General features: G+C 40.6%; 1 protein-coding gene across 1 annotated transcript in view; it reads left to right on the forward strand.

Moving 5' to 3' along the window:
• The window catches only part of LOC121517593 (copine-9-like), a 174,811-nt gene that overhangs the window by 128,729 nt on the left and 23,773 nt on the right, over nucleotides 1-22,309 (forward strand). Inside the window, exons 11-17 of the mRNA XM_041799485.1 lie at nucleotides 1,904-1,945; nucleotides 2,114-2,189; nucleotides 6,019-6,072; nucleotides 6,264-6,325; nucleotides 6,728-6,774; nucleotides 10,484-10,665; nucleotides 13,426-13,553. Coding sequence (XP_041655419.1) covers nucleotides 1,904-1,945; nucleotides 2,114-2,189; nucleotides 6,019-6,072; nucleotides 6,264-6,325; nucleotides 6,728-6,774; nucleotides 10,484-10,665; nucleotides 13,426-13,553 — 591 coding nt within the window. The remainder of the gene's footprint in view (nucleotides 1-1,903; nucleotides 1,946-2,113; nucleotides 2,190-6,018; nucleotides 6,073-6,263; nucleotides 6,326-6,727; nucleotides 6,775-10,483; nucleotides 10,666-13,425; nucleotides 13,554-22,309) is intronic.

Genomic DNA, 22,309 nt, shown 5'->3' on the forward strand with positions numbered 1-22,309 from the left:
TCGCTACAGACCTCCAAACTTCATGTGGCCTTCAGATTAGCTCAAGAACAGTGCAGAGAGAGCTTCAGGGAATGGTTTTCCATGGCCGAGCAGCTGCATCCAAGCCATACATCACCAAGTGCAATGCAAAGCGTCAGATGCAGTGTTGTGAAGCACGCCGCCACTGGACTCTAGAGCAGTGGAGACGTGTTCTCTGGAGTGACGAATCGCACTTCTCCATCTAGCAATCTGATGGATGAGTCTGGGTTTGGCAGTTGCCAGGAGAACAGTACTTGTCTGACTGCATTGTGCCAAGTGTAAAGTTTGGTGGAGGGGGGATTATGGTGTGGGCTTGTTTTTCAAGAGCTGGGCTTGGCCCCTTAGTTTCAGTGGAAGGAACTCTGAATGCTTCAGCATACCAAGAGATTCTGGTTTGTGGGAACAGTTTGGGGATGGCTCCTTCCTGTTCCTACATGACTGTGCACCAGTGCACAAAGCAAGGTCCATAAATACATGGATGAGAGAGTTTGGTGTGGATCAACTTGACTGGCCTGCACAGAGTCCTGACCTCAACCCGACAGAACACCTTTGGGATGAATTAGAGCGGAGACTGAGAGCCGGGCCTTCTGGTCCAACATCTGTGTGTGACCTCATAAATGCGCTTCAGGAAAAATGGTCAAAAATTCCCATAAACACACTCCTAAACCTTGTGGAAAGCCTTCCCAGAAGAGTTGACGCTGTTATAGCTGCAAAGGGTGGACGGATGTCATATTAAACCCTATGGATAAAGAATGGGATGTCACATAAATTCATATGCGAGTCAAGGCAGGTGAGCGAATACTTTTGGCAATATAGTATATATCAGGGTGTAAAACTGTTAAAAAGTGTTGCTTCCTCTCCACTTGTGCTACGAGCTTTTATATGATACTCTGTTCAGCTCATGCCTGACATCATGATACAATATTATAATAAAAATTCTGCATGAACCAACATGTCAATATGAGATAAAAGTTTGTCTCCGGATTAAAACCAGTTGAGAAGTTTTTGCAGAAGAAGTGAAGTTCCTGGGGACGTTTGAATGGAGTATATGAAGCACGCTGAGGGCTAGCTTACAGCTAACAGCTTTTCGCCTGATACTCTGCTCAGGCTGTTAGTTTGCATTATTTATTTGGATACCTGCAAACATTACAGTTCAGAAGAATACACACATCACTCCAAATCTCCCTCTTCTCCCCTGTTCTCTGCTCATTAGCAAACATCGCATACACTGTCGATGGAAGCTACAGTTGTTTAAAAAACCTTATGTGACTATGCACACCAGCATCCCTGAGGGAAAGACATAAACTTCTATTGTTTTTCTTGACAAATAACTGCAGGTGTTGAAGCTTACTGTTGCTCATCTCAGACAGAAAAAGACAGAAAAAAAATCATCTTTTATTACAGACAGAAAATAATCTGTAATCCAGGTTGGTTTTCACTGAGGAGCACGGTTGCAAATCCCCCACTATCTATGCTAATGACTCTGCAGAAGCCCACCTGTGACATTTAAACCAAATGAAGATTCATGTAACCCAGCACAACAACAAGTACAGTATAATAAATCAGCCAGTAATTCATCTTACTGCATTGGAAATTTAAATCCTCTTGTTGCAGTCGTGGATTTAATGATGTAGACTATCTGGTAACGAGTCTGAGCGTGCATGGAGCTTGTAATTCAGAGTTCATAATATCCACCTGTACCTGCTGCACAATAAGAGACTCTAATATAGCAGAGAATGTGGACTCGCTCTGTTCCTGGTGTGATGGAGAGAAAAGATTGTTTCTTTCTTATAAATTAAAAAGCACCTCAAGTTCTCATTGAAGTGACGGAGAAGGGTCTGGTGAAATTTCAATCTGAGAAATAAGATGTCCTTGTGTGTTTCAGGACTGTGAAGATAGACGTGTACGACTGGGATCGAGATGGCAGGTAAAATAATCTCTTTCACTATTCAAATTAAATGTGCACTCTTTGAAAATGAGTCTGACATTGCCTCAGAAGAACTCAGTGTGCAGCAGAGAGAAGAGAAACATGAGCATTCATCCTGGATTTTAAAACATGTGTCGATGCTTGTGTGTGGGCGTCGTGTGTCTGCAGTCATGACTTCATCGGCGAGTTCACCACCAGCTACAGAGAGCTGTCCCGGGGCCAGAACCAGTTCAACGTGTACGAGGTGAGACATGACATGGGGGTGGTTTATTGGTTCAATTTGGGCCTCTTTATATGCAAATCAGCCTCGTTGCAAAGAGGATCTAATTCATATACATGGTGCTAAAAGCTGTGTGCAGCTAGAGAGAAAAATGAGTCTGCTGTAAGCAGAAACGCCACTGAAACTGAGGGATCAGGCAAACAACAGCTCCTTTTTATGACTTGTAAACAAGTTATGTTTAAGTAATGTTAGAAAAAACCTTTGACATTTCTGCCGTTAGTCACTTTTGGGTAAACAGTAATATTTGAGTGTTCTATTTGGATAAAATGTCCCTGATTAGTGAAGTAGATCACCCTCTGTGTTCAGGAGCCAAAAAAATATAAAAATATGGCTCCCTGCTTTGACCAAACAGCGCTAAACTCTCTGTCCTTTCTCTTCTCACTGTCACATCTTCGAAACCATGAAAGAAAGGGTCTTAACTCTTCCTGTTAACATTCTGAATCTGAGCTAAAATTGTGTCAGATAACCTCAGTGTTGACAAATTGGTGTCACCACTCCAGACCGAAAAAAGCTTCTTTTTAAGATTTGTTTTTGGGCGTTTTATGGCTTTATTCATGGAGAACGAGAGCAGGAAGAGTCAGGCCACGTCCACAAGGAGACGAATTCAGGAGTATACACAAAAGGTTTTGTTGTATCTGCTTTTCATCCACACGGAAGCAGCGTTTTGAGAGGCTGTAGACGCTACTTTTTTCCCAGAGTGAACAAATCTGTAAACTCACATCTCTGTGTGGACAGCCAACTATGTCTTTCTTGAAATGATTATGTCACACATAGCGTAGCCCTCTTAAGACGCATGCGCATATCGAACCAAAACAACAATGGCGGATTACGGGGTTGTGTTCGTGCTGCAGAAGCTACTCAGCTTATTCTGGCTTTTACAGCAAAATCTGATGCTCCTTTACCACCAGCGAGTACAGCATACACCAGATGTTCTTAAATCCACCGTGGAGACGAACCAGAAGGGCAACTAGAAGAAAATTTTGGGCAGTTTTCTGTGATCATCTTCTCTCTTTTAGTGCATTTCCGTGGAAGCAATACAGCGCCACGTACAGGCTTGGCATATATACTACAGTGTTTCCAGTCGTTTTTAGAGATTCCGTACACGGATATTTCCTGAAACGACCCCGTATTTACGGAAAACTTTTTCAAAACGAAACGGAAATATATCTTTTTTGTCTCTGTGTGGACAAGGCCTCAGAATCATGGATGATAGTGTGAAAGACGTGGGAAGAAAGCTGCTGTCCTTGTACAGTGGCTTGCAAAAGTATTCATATCACTTGAACTTTTCCACATTTCTCCACATTGCAATCACAAACGTAAATATATTTTATTGGGATTTCATGTTATAGATCAACATAACACAAATGTTAAGTGAAAGAAAAATTACACATGGCTTTCACATTTTTTACACATAAAACTCTGAGAAGTGTGGTGTGCAAAAGTATTCATCCCCATGAAGTCAATATTTTGTAGAGCCACCTTTTGCTGCAATTACAGCTGCAGGTCTTTTGGGTATGTCTCTACCAACTTTGCGCATCTAGAGACTGACATTTTGGCTCATTCCTCTGCAAAATAGCTCAAACTCAGTCAGATTTGATGGAGAGCATCTGTGAACTGCGATTTTCAAGTCTGGCCACAGATTCTCAACAGGATTTAGGTCTGGACTTTGACTGAGCCATTCTAACACATGAATATGCTTCCCTGTCCTGGCTGAAGATGTTTCACACATTCATCTGGTAAAACTCCCATAGACAGCGCTTGGGAAAGGGCAGAGCCTTTGAAAAAAAAACTTGGAGGGTGATTGGATGAACGTTCGGTCACATCTATATGGGCCAATCAGAGCAACGAAACACGTGACATCGGAGTAAACTCCAAACAGAGCTGCATAACGTGAACCATGGTGGCTGTAGACATGTCAGTATACGAAAACAACTCAATGCTGTTCTTTTCTTCTTTTAACAAAGAAATTACGTCAAGTTCTGATTAAACTTACACTTTAGCAGCATCCACGTTAATGTCTTCCACCATAATTGCACCGGCCTTTTGTGGCTGCTTGCTTACATCATGACTCCGCCATGCCCGCAAGTACAGCCCCTCATCGCTGATTGGTCCTGCCACTTTCTAACCGGGCTCAGACTGTTCAGATGGGAGCTTTGCAAGATGGATTCACCAGTGACAAATAGAGATGGGTGATACCTATGTTTTTTAATTTGATATGATACAGATGCTTTTTGATGTAATTTTATTGATACTGATACCGGTACTTTTGAAGAAAGAATAAAATATTGGACTTTCAAAAGGTATACATTTCATGCAAATAAAAAGGCATATGCAGGTCATTCAGAAATTCATTAGGTAGAAACTTCAATTATATTAAAATGTTTGTGTAAGCAGCTAAAAAATAAAATAAATAAAATATAATCAAAGCACAAACTTGTATGTAGAATTAAAATATCTACAACATAAAATGGCCCAATTTCTTTTCTTTTTTCAAAATTCAGATAGAAGGGCTATTTTAGCCACCTATAGCCACTAATTTCAAGTAAAAATGTAAGGAATACAAGTCATCAAAGATTTTCATTGAAATATCTATCTTTTCATGTTTCTACAACTTGGTCTTCATACATTTCATGGTATTGGCATGTAGTCTCAGTATTTTTTATGTTTTCTTACAATTTTGAAATTTACTTGGGGACCACATTGAGTGAGAAAGACAGACTGCAAAATGAATTCATATGCAAGCAAGTGGAGTTGCTGAAATTTGTTTTTATGATTTATGATTGGTCCCCAAAGTCACATGACACGGGCAAGCAGGAAGGGCATGTGTGAGTGGTCTCCAAATTCACCTGACATGGACGAGCACTAAAGCCAAAACAGTCTTGAGGAGCGAGGCAGGGAGGCACTCGGGGGAGAAGCAGTGGTGAAACATATTTTATAGATATTGATACCGAAAGAGTACTTTGTTAATATCGATATATCGATACTGTAGTCGCGATACTCCCACCACGAGTGAGAAACACGGAAACTGGCGAATCCATCTGCTTTGCAAGGTTAGCAGACTTTGCAAATCTTTTTGCAAATTTGCACGCCTTCAAATGTGTTTGCAGATCTTTACACACATTTGTGGATTTGTTCATGCATTTGCAAATTTTTCTGCACATTTTCAAGTAGCTTTGCAACCAAAATAGCTGCATATTTACTCAGCCCACAGTCAATGACGCAAGGTTTTTATCTTGTTATTGGAAATATTGGCACATATGTCTCTTTTTGTTTCAATTTAAAAATTTGTGACCTGTGATTTAATCCTTTTCGTGTATTGAAAGTATTCCTTATGTTTATTCATGCTGATATGGACCTTCAGGTCTGAAATGAAGTATATAGGAAAGTAAAGTGCTTACAATGTCATATAAGTACATTTAATTTAAACTTTTGAAAACTTTTCTACAGGAAAAAGCAGTTAGTATTCCTTTTCCAGAATTCATCAAAGTCTTCCATAATCATGTTTATTTTAAAAAAGAGGGGGGATGTTTAATTATCAGATTGCTAATGACATTCGATAGATGATTAACGGAGGGATGAATAAATCGTTTAATCTCTTAACCTCTCTGATTCCATTTTGATCCTCTCTATCATCTTTATTCACACAGTTAAACATTATATCAGTCTCAATTCACGGAGAGCCGCTACTATCAGGGATGTGTTGAATTATTCATGTCCATTATTAAACATCATTTCAGAGTATGAAGTGGTTTTATGAGAGCCCTCTTACTTATTTCTCCCCAATCATGGGCAGGTTTTAAATCCAAAGAAGAAAGGCAAGAAGAAGAAATATGTAAATTCAGGAACTGTGAGTACTCCCACCTCTGCTGACATTTCTGATGTGTTGTTTTCTTTTATATTTATTGGATTTATAAAGGTATCATCACCACCTCTTACATCTGCTTCTCTCTCACTGTCTGGCCTCCTACCTGTCGTCTTTTTCCTCCTCCCTGACCCTGCTCCCTTCCTCCTCTCTCCTCCTCTGTTTGTGTTTGCCAGGTAACTCTGCTGTCCTTCAAAGTGGAGTCCGAGTACACCTTTGTGGATTTCATCCGAGGAGGGTGAGTGGAATACTAATGAGGCTGCCCTCAGAGTCAGTGTCAACAGCCTCCATTTTGGCTGTTTGTCTCTATGTGGGTGTGCGTGGTCGTGTTTGTGTGTCCGCGTATCTGAAGATTGAATGTCCCAAAAGCTCTTTTTTAGCCTCACACTGAATTTCTATGAGCTCTGAACAAGCAAAGTTTTGTCGGAAGTTTGCATCAGTTAATCTTGCTTGAAAGTCGCTCATTTATTCAGTTTGTTCACGTTTCATTACTGGTTTCATTTGTTTGTCTAATTAGACCTTCAAGATGGTGGAGAGGAAATGCACACCACACTAATTAGAGCAGTGGAAGCTTATTAACACCATACAGTAGACTGAAGAGTGCCGTCTTTCTCATTTTCTCCAACTCCTCTTCCAACAGAACACAACTGAACTTCACTGTGGCGATAGACTTCACTGCATCCAACGGTGAGTCAGTCAGACATATGCTTTTGCTCTGGACGTTTTCTTTTGTACTTGCTGTGATGTTCATTCATCTCTCAATCTGAACGCTCAGAATCACATGAAATGAACAAAGCCTTGCAGCCCTGCAAAACGAACCCCCAATTTCCATATACAGCGTGCACGCCACGGAACGCCAGCGAGTTGTACAAAAGGTAAAATAGTCCACTGTTGACATCTATGCCTGCGTGAACGTGCAGTTCTCCCGTGATCTCGTCCTGCTGATCATCCATCACCATCTGGAAAACCTGCAATACTAAGCGTTTAGGAAAAGGGCAAAGGCTTTGAAAAAAACTCAGAGTGTGATTGGATGAACGTTCTGTCTGTCACATCTTTACGGGCCAATCAGAGCAACAAAACACATGAAGTAGCCACGACCACAGCTATTGAGAAATAACGCGAACCATGGCGACTGTATACATGTCAGTACATGACTTTTGTCGTTTTTGAAAAGAAAACAACTCACTGCTGTTCTTTGTTTTCTTTCAATGAAGAAACGTCGTCAAGTTCTGATGAAACTGCCGCTTTAGCAGCATCCACCCTAATCTCTTCCACCATAATTGCACCGGCCTTTTGTTGCTGCTTGCTTACATCACAACTCCGCTGCATCCAAAAGTACTTCCCCTTGTCGCTGATTGGTCCTGTCATTTTCTAACCGGGCCCAAACGGTTCAGACGGGAGCTTTGCAAGATGGATTTGCCAGTGAGAAACATGGAAACTGGCGTATCCATCTGCTTTGCAAGGTTAGCAACCAGGAGGCATGCTATTCAGATGCCTGAACCACCTCAACTGGCTCCTTTTGACGCGACAGAGCAGCAGCTTTATTTCAGGATCTCTACGAGATGTCCGTACTCCTCACCCTATCTCTAAGACTGAGCCCAGCCACCCTCCTGAGGAATCTCATTTTGATTGCTTGAATCAACCACCACAATTCTTTGAGTCATTCCCTAGAGTTCATGAGCACAGGTGAAGGTTAGGACGAAGATCAACCGGTAAATTGAGAGTTTTGCCTTCAGGCTCTGCTCCATCTTCATGACAGCGGTGCGGTACAACATCTGCAATACTGCAGATGCTGCACCGATCCACCTGCCCATCTCGCTGTCCCTTCTACCCTCACTTGTGAACAAGACCCTGAGGTACTTTAACTCCTTCACTTGAAACTGACATCCTGCAGAAAGCCCATTTGAAGTGTTTGATGAGTGAGTTTTCTCTACTGATCAATAGATTAGACAGTTTGGGAATAAACTCTTTCATTATTCATACTCTGATCTTTGAGTTTTTAAGGATGTTCATATAGAGACGTTGGTTTAGAGATTAAACAAACAAGACATGTAGTCTTAATTAGTCAGATTTAGAGTCTGTGGGTTTATCTCTGAGCTCTGGGCAGTGCTGGACTAGCTTCTGATTTCTGCACTTCATTAAACACAAAAACAGTTTGTTCCCACAGGCCACCGCTCAGGATAAAACTTCTATCAGCCAGTCTCACTGAAATACTCATATCCACGTGTTTGTGTTAAAGGTATATTTGTGGTTTGCATTGTTTTGTCCCCCGTGTGAAGAGGCATTGCTACTGCAAAGCCTGAGTGTTTTTCTATGATAGATTGAGTCATTAGTATCATAAACAGTCATTCAGCGTATGGACAACTCCCTTGAATAGATAGAAAGACTGTTTGATGAAACACCAATGACTCTTATTAGGATAAATGCAAAGCAGCAGTTGTTTTCTGTTAATCAATCCTACAAATCCAATCATCCAAGTGTTTTAAATAACCATGTATTTTTAACATTAAATAACTCTTTTCAAGGTTTATTTTATTATCCTGTGAAGGCTAATTTGTTTTGCAGCCAGCAGTCAAACATACATCCAAACATAAATATAGCATAAAAACAGAATAAATAGAAGCTGAGTCAAATATAGGTCTTAAATAATTTGATAGTCAGTCATTCCAGCAAGTTCACATCAGTATCGGACTGGTACTCGGTATCGGCCGATACCCGTCACCTTGGTGTTGGTAATCAATGATAATCGGTATCAGGAAGGGAAAAATGGTATCAGATTATCTCTAGAACCAGTAGTAGCCAGGGCCCCCTGAAATCTGATTGGCCTCCCTAAAATCCTTAAAATGACTGGCTATTTGCCTTGTCAGCCATTAGCCATATCTTAACCCAGTGGTTCCCAACCTTTTCCTTAGTGACCCCCCCACTCTCCACTCGCATCTAAGAAAGCTAAACCCCCTGTGTACCCACTTGGAAAAAGTACACATCATTTTTAATTGTTTTCATTGTCAAAATTCCAACATAACAGGAGTATAGACTTGTTCTTGACCATAAATCTATGTCCAAACCCTCCATTATGACCACTGTGTTTTAGGACCACTCTAGGAAGATGAAATGCTAACTTCAAGAAAAAAGCTAAACATTTTCAAGTTTAAAAAAGTTAATTTATGAGAAAAAAATACATTTTTATGACTTGCCTGAACCCTGGATTAGAATTTATGAGATTATAAAGCCCAAACGTCAAAATCTGACGACTGTTTTCAGTTTGGTTTCTTGTAAATTTTTGACTTTAGACTGTAAAGTTAGGATTTTAAAAAAATGAAAATTTTGAGTTTCTTATGTCAAAATTTAAGGCTATTTTAACCCTGAAATGTTTTTCTTTCTTGTAAATTCCTGACTTTTGAAACACTGAAATCTTGCAAATTTAAGACTTCATAATCTCAAAAATTAGATTTTTTCCAACCCAAATTTTGACCTTTTTGATCAGAGATCAACAGATTGTCCTTATATTTTTATCTTTTAGGTTGGTCCTCGCACGCCAACGTACATTATGTTTCTAATCATACTTTTTTTTTCTTTTGGAATATGAACATTTGATTTTGACAGCATCAGAGCAGAAAGTTGGTGACCTCTGCACTATGCACCTCAGCATCTGCTGACAGTTGACTGTGGAATATTTAAGAGTGAGAAAATTGTTTCCACATTGCCAAAATCCACTTAAAATTAAGTTTGGAAATACAAAAAATCTGAATTTTAAATATGGGATAAAATATGCCATCAATAGAGATTAACTAAACTCGGCTGTCGATTGTGATTACATTTTTTTTTCTGACTATTTTATTTCAATATAAAAGTCAATGCCGTAAGCATTCTCAAGGCTCCTTTCTCCTCATGTTCATCAGATTTCTCCCTTTTCCATGGCAGATACACTCGAGCCTGCAAAGGCTGACACGCTTTTTCTTGAGTATTTTCCTACACCAGGCTCTTATGTTGACGTGTTGAAAAGTGCAGCCGACCGTGCGAGGCGAGCAGGGTGTGGTGAATGTGTTTGGTATTTTTATGACCTGAGGAGAGAACACCTGAGGCTCGGTTGGAAGCTTGATGGGATTAAGAGGAATGTGTGTGTGTTAGGAGCAGGAATCCATTGTGGCTAATTGAATTAGCCCCTCCTGCCATCTCGTTTAAAGCGGGGCGCTCGTTTCATGCTGAAGGAGAGAGTCAAGAGCTGCTCATCCCAAAGGGAGAGTCAGAGTTGTGTTCACATGCCTCCTTTACAATTATTAATGCTATGCTCTGGAAAAACCTCTCTGATGACTCATTCCTCTTCACATTTTGTAAGTGAACACCACAGAGAAAATTACAAAGACAAATTTTCATTCATTCGTTGTGTTTTGTGTAGGTAACCCCTCCCAGCCCACCTCCCTCCACTATATGAGCCCCTACCAGATGAATGCATACGCCATGGCTCTGAAAGCAGTGGGAGAGATTATCCAGGACTACGACAGTGACAAGCTCTTCCCCGCCTACGGTTTTGGAGCTAAGCTGCCCCCTGATGGCAAAATCTCCCACGCCTTCCCACTGGTAAGACACACACCCACACCAACATTGATTCACACACGCACACACACGGCCCACCGGCAGCCGGGGTGTGGTTTGAACCAGAAGCAGTCGCTGCGACAGCAGCTGGTCGCACAAGTCGAGAAGTTGGCTCATCTGGCCACCAGCAGGATGCTCCCAGCATCCTTCACTTCCTCCTTGCGTCCTCCTGAGGGATCAGGGTAACCCGTCAGAAACCGCTGGATGCTGAGCTGGAATGAAGCCAGCTCTCTCCCTGGGTTATCCAAATTAATCTGTTCTGCTTGAAAGGAAAAAGGAGAAATAATCACTGATGCTTCCTCATTAACTAGAATAAACCAGTTTGACACATTGTGCTGTCAGGATAAGGCTTAAATCTTCATGTGACTGATAGAAATACATGAATAAAACACAAAGTTAACAAGCATAAACATCATGTATGCTGGGTTAAACCCTAGATAGAAGAATACCACAGAATGTGTGACACATGGAGATGCTCTCAGTCGTCTTGTTGTACTGCACAGGTTCAGCAAACATTCTGCTCACAAACTTATTTCCAGCTTAGTCAAACATTAGAGGAACACTGTTGTGAAACCACGAATGTCTGCATGTTATTCTGACAAATCTTTAATTGACTAACCTGAAAAGAAGCAGGAATGTTAATGAGGGTCATGTTTACTAATCAAACAAATGAATGAGGAAAAAAGAAAATAAAAATGCATATTCTCCAGCTTCATGTGTGCAGACAAGTGAAATCGCTCCCACATAATCTGGTTTAGAATGCCTCATAGTTCACATAAACTCTGCTACTTCTTGGTTTAAGTGAATCATGTATGTTAGCCACAATTTCAACTTCTTAAATGTTCCTTGTTAGATGGATAATTTTTAAAAATAAATCTAATGACGTTTTCAACACTTCTTTATGAAATGTTTTAACCATTGTCAGTATGCATCAATATAACAGAATGGCATATTTGCATTTTTAAGGTCAACTTTAAATTCATGTTTTTACTCATTTGTCACACTGCGTCCAAACTTTTAAGAAAAATAAAGACAATGTTAGAAATTAAAGGTGACCCATGAATGATGTAGCAAAATATTCTACAATATTGTATTGGTCCCTTTAATTGTATGGAACAATTAGAGGGACATATTTTACCCCTTTAAGATGAGTTTATATTTGTCTCAGAGATCCCCAAATCATGCCTATGAAGTGTTGCTAAAAAACACTCCAGCGGACGGATGGATGGATGGCCGGACGGATGCATGGATGGATGGATGGATGGATGGATGGATGGATGGATGGATGGATGGCCGGATGGATGCATGGATGGGTGGATGGACGGATGGATGGATGAATGGATGGATGGATGGACAGATGACTCAATTATTTGATGGATGATTGGACCAATGGACGGATGGATGAATGTTTCAGCCCTGCTCAAAACGAGCTGTTTCTGTGTCTATGGCTTTAAATGTTAATGATCTGGATGCATGGGGGACAGTAGGATGGATGGATGGATGGATGGATGGATGGACGGACGGACAGACGGACGGACGGACGGACAGATGGATGGATGGGTGAATGGATTGATGGATGGATGGATGGACAGACGGACGGATGGATGGATGGGTGAATGGATGGATGGATGGATGGATGGATGGATGGACGGACGGATGGACAGACGGACGGATGGATGGATGGGTGAATGGATGGATGGATGGATGGATGGACGGACGGATGGATGGATGGATGGATGGGTGAATGGATGGATGGATGGATAGATGGATTGACAGACAGACGAATGGATGGATGGATGGATGGATGGATGGATGGATGGATGGATGGGTGGATAGATGGATGGACAGACAGACGAATGGATGGATGGATGGATGGATGGATGGGTGGATGGATGGATGGATGGATAGATGGATGGACAGACAGACGAATGGATGGATGGATGGATGGATGGATGGGTGGATGGATGGATGGATGGATAGATGGATTGACAGACAGACGAATGGATGGATGGATGGATGGATGGATGGATGGATGGATGGATGGATGGATGGATGGATGGATGGATGGATGAATGGATAGATGGATGGATTGACACATGGATGGATGAATGGACAGATTGATGGATGGATGGATGGATGGATGGATGGATTGACACTAGGATGGATGGATGGATGGAGGAATGGACGGATGGTTGGATTGATGGATGGATGGATGGATGGATGGATGGATGAATTGATTATTGGATGGATGGATGGATGGATGGATGAATTGATTATTGGATGGATGGATGGATGGATGGATGGATGGATGACTTGATCATTGGATGGATGGATGGATGGATGGATGGATGGATGACTTGATCATTGGATGGATGGATGGATGGATGGATGGATGGACGGATGGATGGATTGATAGACAATTGATGGAGGAATGGACCAATTGAAGTTGGATGGAAGCATCACAGTGTCTCATGACACTGCTACCAAAAAGACTAAAATACATCTTGAAAAAAAAGTATTTTGTGCCTAAGGCAGCTTCTCCTTTGATTTCAACACCGTCTTCATGAAGCACAGTTTCCATGCTCTTCTTGCATTAACTATGGATTATCATGTTTGATCAGTGCAGTCTTCTGCAGAGCTGTAAGCTCATAGAAAGTCCTGTCAACCAGATAATGTACACCCATATTCATCATTCTTTTAAAGGTCATGTAGGACGTACTGCATATTTGTGTGCTTCTGTTGCAGGGTGGTGATGACGAGAATGCAAACTGTGTGGGCATCGAGGGAGTTCTGGAGGCTTATTTCCAGAGTCTGAGGACGGTGCAGCTGTACGGACCCACAAACTTTGCTCCTGTTATCAACAAAGTGGCAAAGTAAGTCTGACCAAGGGCACACGCTCCTGACCTTAAACTAAAAGCATTTGTTTTTCACCCACTAGGAGTCGATGAAAGCACATTAGTTTCATGACTCCTTTCTTTGCCAGATTAGAGATTTATATATTTTTATAAAATGTTTAACAGCAGGGTGCATTCAGCGTGTGCAGGATTAGTGAGCATCCAGTCAGCTAATTTGTTTATGCCTCAAGGTGCGGCATCAGAAAATAAAGTTAGAGCGGGAACATTTAGAAAGTTCTCCAGAGGAAGAGCTTATATTTGTTTGACTTCTCATACTTGCATAAATTCAATTATTTCATCTAAACCTGGAAATGTGTTCAACATTGCACTATCAAAACCAGGCAGAGTTTGTTTTCTACAACTCTCTGTCTTTTCTTTGGTTTCCTGGAGTTATTTAGAAATGTTGGGAAAAAACTCCATTCAGAAAACAAACATTTGAAAGCATGCTTGCTTGTTGTGCTGCTGACAGTCCAGACAAAGGAGGGAGTCAGACTTTTCAGAACGTCATCACAATGCTGTTATTTCAGCAGCATTATGGTGAGTAAAGTCATATCTAACTGTTTTATAATACTGAGCCAGTTACATTCAGGTTAGTATTAATTTTCTGGATACTCAGAATATTCATTAAAGTAAACACACCAAATATGAAACCGCCATTTACCAGGGAGAAATGAAAGCACTATACAGCTGGAATGAAACACCTGTAGTTTGTTTTCATCTGAGAAATCCTGGAACCGAGCCGAGCTAACTGGTCAGCCTCGGAGATGCTGGGAGCAGCAGGAACCCACCTGCATCTAATGGGGGTTTTACGAGCTTGGACAGGTTGGATTTTAGAAGTTTGAGGTTTGTGTGCACCAAAACAGTAAATAGGCTTCACGTTTAGTCTAAACTCTGATAGTAGAGGAGCAAATAACCTATTTTTATGATAAGGTAGTCTTCAGAGAGAAGTATTTCCAATCAAAATCATGTGGTTTTACACTCTCCAAGCATGGGAAAGCGTGATTTTTTTTAAGCTTTCTTAGAAATACGATGTCTGAGTTTTTGCAGGTGTAGCTAATTGTTGTTTTAGCTATTGCTTCTCTTTATTATCACATTAATTAAGTCCAAGAAAAGCAGCTCAGTGCTGGTCTCGACTGGTCTTGATGGAAAATCCTGAGCCTGGCCAGACCGAGACAAGACCGAGTAAAAATACAAGACAAGGCCAAGACATTCAAAATGTGGTCTTGAGACCGGTCTCAAGACCAAGACCGTTCTCGAATACTACAACATCAGTGGGTTTGATGCTAATATGCTGTAAGGCAGGGGTGTCAAACTCAATCACAGCAGGGGCTGGATTCTGGATTTAAGTCTAACCTGAGGGCCTAACAGGGTCAACATTTAACCATAACTGTCAACCTCAGTTTCACCAGTTACAAAATATGAAACAAAAAAAAAAAAAACAGCACTGATGATAAATCATTTGGAAATTCAAAAAAGTAAAAATGATAAGTTTAAAGGCTCAAATCTGAGATAAAATTCCAATTTAGTAGTTCAAAAGATCAGAACAAGATATTAAAAATAGAAAAATTGTTTTAAAAGAGCAAATATTTGAGGACAAAGTTGAAATCATAAGTTTGAAAGATCAAAATATGAGATCAAATTTGAAAACATGAGTTTAAAAGTCAAACTATTACTTAAAATTTTAAATTGTGAGTCTGATAGGTCAAAATATGGTATTAAAAAGCCAAAATTAGGAGTTGAAAATGTCAAAATATGAGCTAGAATTAAAAATGATGACTTAAAAAGTTAAAAATATTACTTAAATTTAAAATTTGGAGTGTAAAAGGTCAACATATGATATAAAAAGTAAAAACTATTAATTTAAAATGTCAAAATAAGGGATTAAAAAGCCAAAGTAAGAATTTGCAAAGGACAACATATGACTTAAAATTTTAAATTGGGAATCTAAAAGATAAAAATGTGACATATAAAGTCCAAATTGTGAGTTGAAAAGGTCAAAGTATGAAATAAAAAGTCAAAATCATAAGTTTGAGTCATTATCTTGAGATGCAAAATTGAAAATATGAAATAAAACACATTTCTTTTCCCACATTCTTGACTTTTTAGGAAATCATTCTTACTCTTTACTTTTTTAAGTTTTTTATGGTTAAACAAGGATATTTAAAATAATCAAGTTAAAGTTTACATTATTATACTGGAGGAAATCTGCAGACCTCATACTGGTGGGCCAGTCAGAATACAAATATCATATGATCTTGCGGGCCGGATATATTCATTCCACGGGCCGGATTTTGCCCCAGGGCCTTGACTTTGACACCCCTGCTGTAAGGGGTTGAGTGAAAAACCCGAAAATTTTCACAGAAAATTTGAGTTTTTTTATTAGGAATGGAGGGATAAGGCTGAATCCCAATTCTTCCAGTAACCCTCAATCTTAACCCTCAGTCTCAAAATGCACATTTCCGTGAAGTGCGAGGACTGTCCCAATTCTCCCGAGAGTTGAGTTGAGGGGCGAGTTTGAGGGCTTTATCTCCCTCAACTTTGAGATGTTCGTGGAGCTCCCTTTGTATTGAGGGTTATCACTCAAAGAAAGATGGCGGCGAATGTGGGAAAGAAATCAAGCTTGCACATGTAAATGTCTTTGTTAATAAAGAGCTAAAAGTGACGAAAACCACTCCAATATCTTAGTTTAATGTTATTTATGGATTCTTTGCCTTTTTGTAGCGTAACATTTACTTTTATTTTTATGATCGTAAGCCAGTAATGTGCCGTCGTGGACAAGCCTCAAGTTACAACTGGTGTTTGGCCTTAGCTAATGGCCGTGTTATACGGTGACTTTGTCCGTGGTTCCTGCGTTTATACGTTATTTGGTTCAGTATTAACACGTTCTCGTTCTTCTTCCTCCTCTGAATTGACAGACTATGCAGTTTTGGCACATTACTGCCCTCTACAGTGTGAAATCGTAACTGCTGTTAAGGGGCGTCCCATTTGTAAGTCACGAGATGATTAAGACTTGGGGTTGAGCTTGAGGGTAAGGTTGAGGGTTAAGGGGAGGATTGGGATTCAGCCTTGTAGCACCACATTATGTAATAATGCAACATTATGTAATAATGTGATCAATTTTCATTTCATTATGTAATAATGACCCATTTTTTAAGCCACTAAGTGGTTAGGGTTAGGGCAAGGTAGTAGGGTATACCCTGGAGCCCACCTTAAGTCCTAGGGTTAAGGTTAGGTGTTTAGTCTAGAGCCCTGAAGGTTGGTTAGGTTTAGGTATAAGTCACTAAGGTAGCTGGGTAGGACATACCTTGAAACCCACACTAAGTCCTATGGTTAGGGTTATTACATAATGTGGCGTTATTACATAATGTGGCGCTACAAGCCTAAATACGTGTTTAACAAGAATTATAAATGCTGCTAACAGCTAAAGGCGGATCTCTGAAAAATGGCTGAATCATAAAGTCATTCCTGGTGAAACTGTTTCAGTTGTTTTTGGAGTTGTTTAATAGCTGTAGAGAGAGTTGAACATCCAAAATACCACTGCACAGTTTCTTCTGCACATGCTCTGAATTTGATCATGGTTCTTGGGGTCAGATGGGAAGATGTGGGGGGGTCTGATGTGGCCCCTGGGCCGCCAGTTGATGATCACAGATCTAGATGCTATCATGAATCTTCCATAAAAGCTGTGGAGAGGACAGGAGTACTGACACGCTGGAAGAAGTCCTGGTACGCTAAGGGGCAAAATCTAAAGGTGCATACCAGCCCCCTTAAAGCACTGATGATAGACGAAGATACAGCTGATATGATAAGGTACAAAAAATCTGATACAGTATGATTGTATTACATTTTTATTATAGCATTTAAACTGAACTGTGATGTACCACATCTCACTGTAACATAAGGCACTGTCTCATATTGTGCTGAATCATATTGACTGCATTTCTCTATATGAAATGATTACATATTGAGTGCATTGCATCAAATTGCATTGTATCTCACACACCCTTCCTAACAGATAGCCAAAACTCCACACATGAACACGTGAACAAACACTAAAAAAAGACCCGCCCTCACACTCACAGATCAATGGTCTGTTTGGCTAAAAAGAACCCACTTCCTGTTCTAAGGTCTCCTCACAATAAACACATAAACACAGGGTGAAGGACACATACAAACACACACCCACGTATTAAAACACTCCTCCTAGCTCCTATCAGTCCTGAGCTGAGATTTGTCAATGTGGATGTGTTGATTTTTCTCATCGAACCCACGCTGGAAACAAGGGAACGGAGAGCGGGGGAAAAAACAAGGAGCATGATCACATCTCCTCTTCATGAGATGTTTTCCTGTGCTTGTTATTTCTTTTATAAAAGGTCTCTGTGAAGCTCAAGGTTGTATTTTCAGGTGCAAACAAACATCTCTCTGGCATGGAGACAGCATCCTCCAGCAGAGAGGGTGCCAAGGTTTGTGGGAGGAGATTGATTTTAGGTGCATATGCTGCACTTGAACTAAGAGGTAATTAACCCCAGATACATTCAATGCTTGTTTATTTTTGAGCATGCATATTATTTTTCTAGAAGAGAATTTCTAGGATGATCCCAAACAATAAAACACATCTTGCAGGATTATGTCCAACCTGGGCCTGATTACATGAAGGAAACAAGTAAACTTGTTTTCTTGCTCATGGATGCATTTTCTTGACTTTTTTTTGCAGCCCCAGGTTGCTTGGATTCAACTCACCTTGCAGTCAGTATTTGCAGTGAAGTCAGTATTTCTGTTCGTTTAGTGGAAATTTATTTGGAAGCACCATGTTAAATGTAGATTTATTACAATAACCAGGCCCATAGCAAGCCAAAAACTGGACTTTTTTGCTGTTTCTCCCTTTATATTTTCAATATTTATTCTTAGCTTCAAATTTGCATTAAAAGTGCAATGCAAATCTTGCAGGAGCGGGCAGTTATATCATTGCTGCAGGCAGGAATGAGCAGTCAGAAAACTCACTGCAGGAGTGGATGACACACATTGCAGGAGCAGGTGATAATGTTGAGAAATCCAGCAGAGGCAGGCAGAGCAGGATTAGGAAAACAGTCCCGTGTAGGGCTATTCTGTACAATTTATGATGTGCAGCTACCCTATATGTTCTTATCACAATCGCTGGCTGAAGGAGAATCACAGCAGTGGTGCTTTAACCTGCTAAGAGCTTCTGCTGCATGTGCACACCTATAGAGCACGAGTTCTCAACCTTTTCAGCCATCGACCCCCGAAATTAAGGTGCCACAGACCGGGGGCCAGGTGGTTGAACAGTCATGATTAAGAATAGTCATGTGCAGACAAGGCCGCTCATAAAGGGAGATAAAGGAGAGAGCTTTCTGGGACCCAGCTAAACTGCATTAACTGGATCTGTGATATCCATATATTAAATTTAACATGAATAAAAGCCACACTTATCATATCAACACATATCTGTTTTCATTCATTTGTGCCGTATAACCATCTTAAAAATGTAAATACTTTATCTCAAAAACCAAAAATAAAAAACCAGTTGGTGGAAAAGGTGGTGAAATGGAACTTTAAAAGTAGTAGAAATTTAATAGAATCAGCAAAAATTAGATAAAAGTGGGGGAGAAAAATTAGCCCCCCCCCCCAAAAAAAAGAGGTCAAAATTGATTAAAGTGGCAAAAATGGGCCTAAAAAGGGCTAAAAGGGGATTAAACAGTAGCAGAAATAGGTCAAAAGTGGCATAAATGACTGGAGAATTTGGCAAAAATAGGCTAACTGAGGTGAAAAAATAGGCAAAAACTTGCATAAATGGGTTGAAATGGGTGGAATAAGTGGTAATAAAGAGGTAAATAGGGGCAACAATGGCTCAAAAGAGGCAACAACAGAAGAGGCAGAAAAAAAAGTGGTGGAAAGAGTTTAAAATTGACAAAAATGGGTTTAGAGTGGCAGAAGTGTGTTAGAATTGGCAATTACTGGTCAGAAAAAGTGATGAAAATGGGTTAAAATGTGGAAAAATTAGTGGAAAGTGGAAAGTGGCAAAATCGGGCCCAAATTGTGCAGAAATAAATCAAAAGTTTCACAAAATAACCAGAAAAGCACTTGGAGAGCGCAGACCTCCGCCATTAGCCCTATCTCCCAACAGTAAAGAATCCTTTAAAAAATTCCTGGATCCAGACGGTGATCCGGATCAGTCCCAAAATCCAATCAGTTCTTCCTTATGCCAATTCTGACATTTCCTGAAAATTTCATGAAAATCCGTCCATGACTTTTTGAGTTATGTTGCTAACAAACTAACTTACAAACAAACCCTGCTGATCATATATCATATATCTTATATCATATATCATATATCTTATATCATATATATATATATATATATATATATCAATATATATATATATCAAATATGGCGGAAGAGATTAGCGTGGATGCTGCTAAAGTGCCAGCTTTATCAGAACTTGATGACATTTCTTTGTTAAAAGAAGAACAAAGAACAGCAGTGAGTTTATGTTTGGTCAACATATATTTATCATGCAAACACTGGAAAGATGCTCAGAGCGAAAGAGATAAGAAAAAACACTCAAAGTGAGGCCCCTCCACGGCAATGCGGCCCTACACCACTGATCATCAACTGGTGGCCCAAGGGCCATATCGGGCCCCCTAAAGCTTCCTCTCCGGCCCCCTGAAGATCATTAAAGAAGGAAAAGAAGATGTTCCGGTTTAAAGGGTATTGTCTTTAAATGTCTGCAGCTGTTAAACCCACCACACAATTAACATAACATTTAATATTAAAAAAGTTTTAAATCGACTGGACATTTGATCTGTTTTTACAGAAATTCACTTGTCAGCCATTATTAGTCATAAAGATATATATATTTCACAAAATAGGTGGGCCAGAAAACAAGGTTAAAAGCTGGGTTAGACAGCAGCAAATGGGTGGTGGGGTGGCACAAAGAGACAAAAATTGGCTAGAAAAGCAGTGAAAAGAGGTTAAAATATGGCATAAATTGGTAAAGAGGAAAAAAGGGGCAAGAAGTATCAAAAACAGGGTAATACTGGCAAAAATGGTACAAACACAATATTGAAAAGGCATTAAAAAAGTGGCGAAATAGTTAAGAAAGTGGCAAAAATTGATAAAAACATGGCACAAAGGGGATAAAACATGAAGGAAATGTAATAAAAAGGGATTAAATTGCAAAAATTGCCCATTACCCATTGCTAAAGGGGGTTAAAGAGAGGCAAAATGGGTAAAAAGTGGTAAAACTTGGTTTAAAAGTGGCAAAAATGATCAAAAATGGGTTGAAATTGGCAAAAAATGTTGCAGAAATGGCCGAATGATGTAGTGAAAAGGGATTTAAAAGTGTCAAAAATGTTAATATTGGTGCTTAATCACAACTGGGCAGGGCCCATTCCCCAGGATTCAACAAAAAATGCAAATAATAAAACAACATTGTGTTAATTTGCCCAATATATTTATTCAATTTTAGTTTGTTTTACAGTCCGGCTCCCAGAGTCCTTGTCAAAACTAAATCTGGCTCTTGTGCAAATTGCTTGATGACCCCTGCCCTACGCCCTGTGTGTAGTTTGCGTGTAGCTAGGGGCGGGCCTGCTTACGTAGACGAAAATCCATATTCCCCATGGCAGGAGTGAAAGCTCTACAGGCATAGCAACAGTAACCAAGGGGGGCGGGGCCTAGCAAAGTGTGGTACTTTGTGGAATGTTCGACTAGAGCTGCCATGGGGAATTCCATTAGAATGTCGATCCAACATTCTGGAACTGTCCATTGATGACACATCAAAAACTTTAGAATGTAGAGCCAACATTCCAGAACGGCCAGTAGACACCTACAGCGACAGAATTAAACCCTCACATACACTTGAACTGAGACACTCAAACGTTCAGAGAGTCATTTTGAGACAATCGTCAGTGAGATACTTCGACGAGTTTATCAAATGCTCAAAGTTCAAGAGAATTTCCAGCAAGCAATGGAAGACAGTACGACTACAGGCACCATGAGCTGGGCTGACATCATGGAGATGGAAAATGACGGTTATATCGACACAATGCCGATATGGCCAAGTGAAGGCCAGGAGACCGAGTTTGGAGAGGTCCCATTTGAGTGGGGAGAAAATGAGGGGACTGAGTGTGAAGAGGTCCCAATTGAGGCCCATGAAAATGAGGAGACCCAGCCTGAAGAGGTTCCGGTTGAGCTGGGAGAAAATGAGGAGACCCAGCCTGAAGAGGTCCCACTGGAGTCACCAGACAATAGTCCATCGGAAGTTGAGGAATGGAAGCCCGGGCAGCACAAGTACCCCTATGAGGATCGCCCACGTCCACAGTACCAGGGACGGCCCCGTCCACGGTACCAGGAGGTTCCACGTCCAACGCACCCAGGACGCCAACAGCCACCATACCAGGGGCCTCCCCCTACACCATACCGTGGACCTCCACGTCCATCATTTAATGGGCCGCATCATCAACCGTACCATGGACCCAACCATCCACCATTTCATGGACCCCCTCATCCTTCATTTAATGGACCCCCTCATCCTCCCTACAGACCACCTTATCAGTCCAAGGCCCCTCATCCATCACATCAGAGACCCAATCCTCCCTGGATGCAGAAGCAGGCAGATTTTGAACGGCAATTGAGAGATCTGTCGCTTCAGCTGAAAGAGGAGAAAAGATTAAGAATTGAAGCGGAGAACAAAAATGACGTTTATGAAAAAAAGATCTTT

Source organism: Cheilinus undulatus, linkage group 11, assembly GCF_018320785.1.
Source record: "Cheilinus undulatus linkage group 11, ASM1832078v1, whole genome shotgun sequence".
NCBI classification, from domain to species: Eukaryota; Metazoa; Chordata; class Actinopteri; order Labriformes; family Labridae; genus Cheilinus; species Cheilinus undulatus.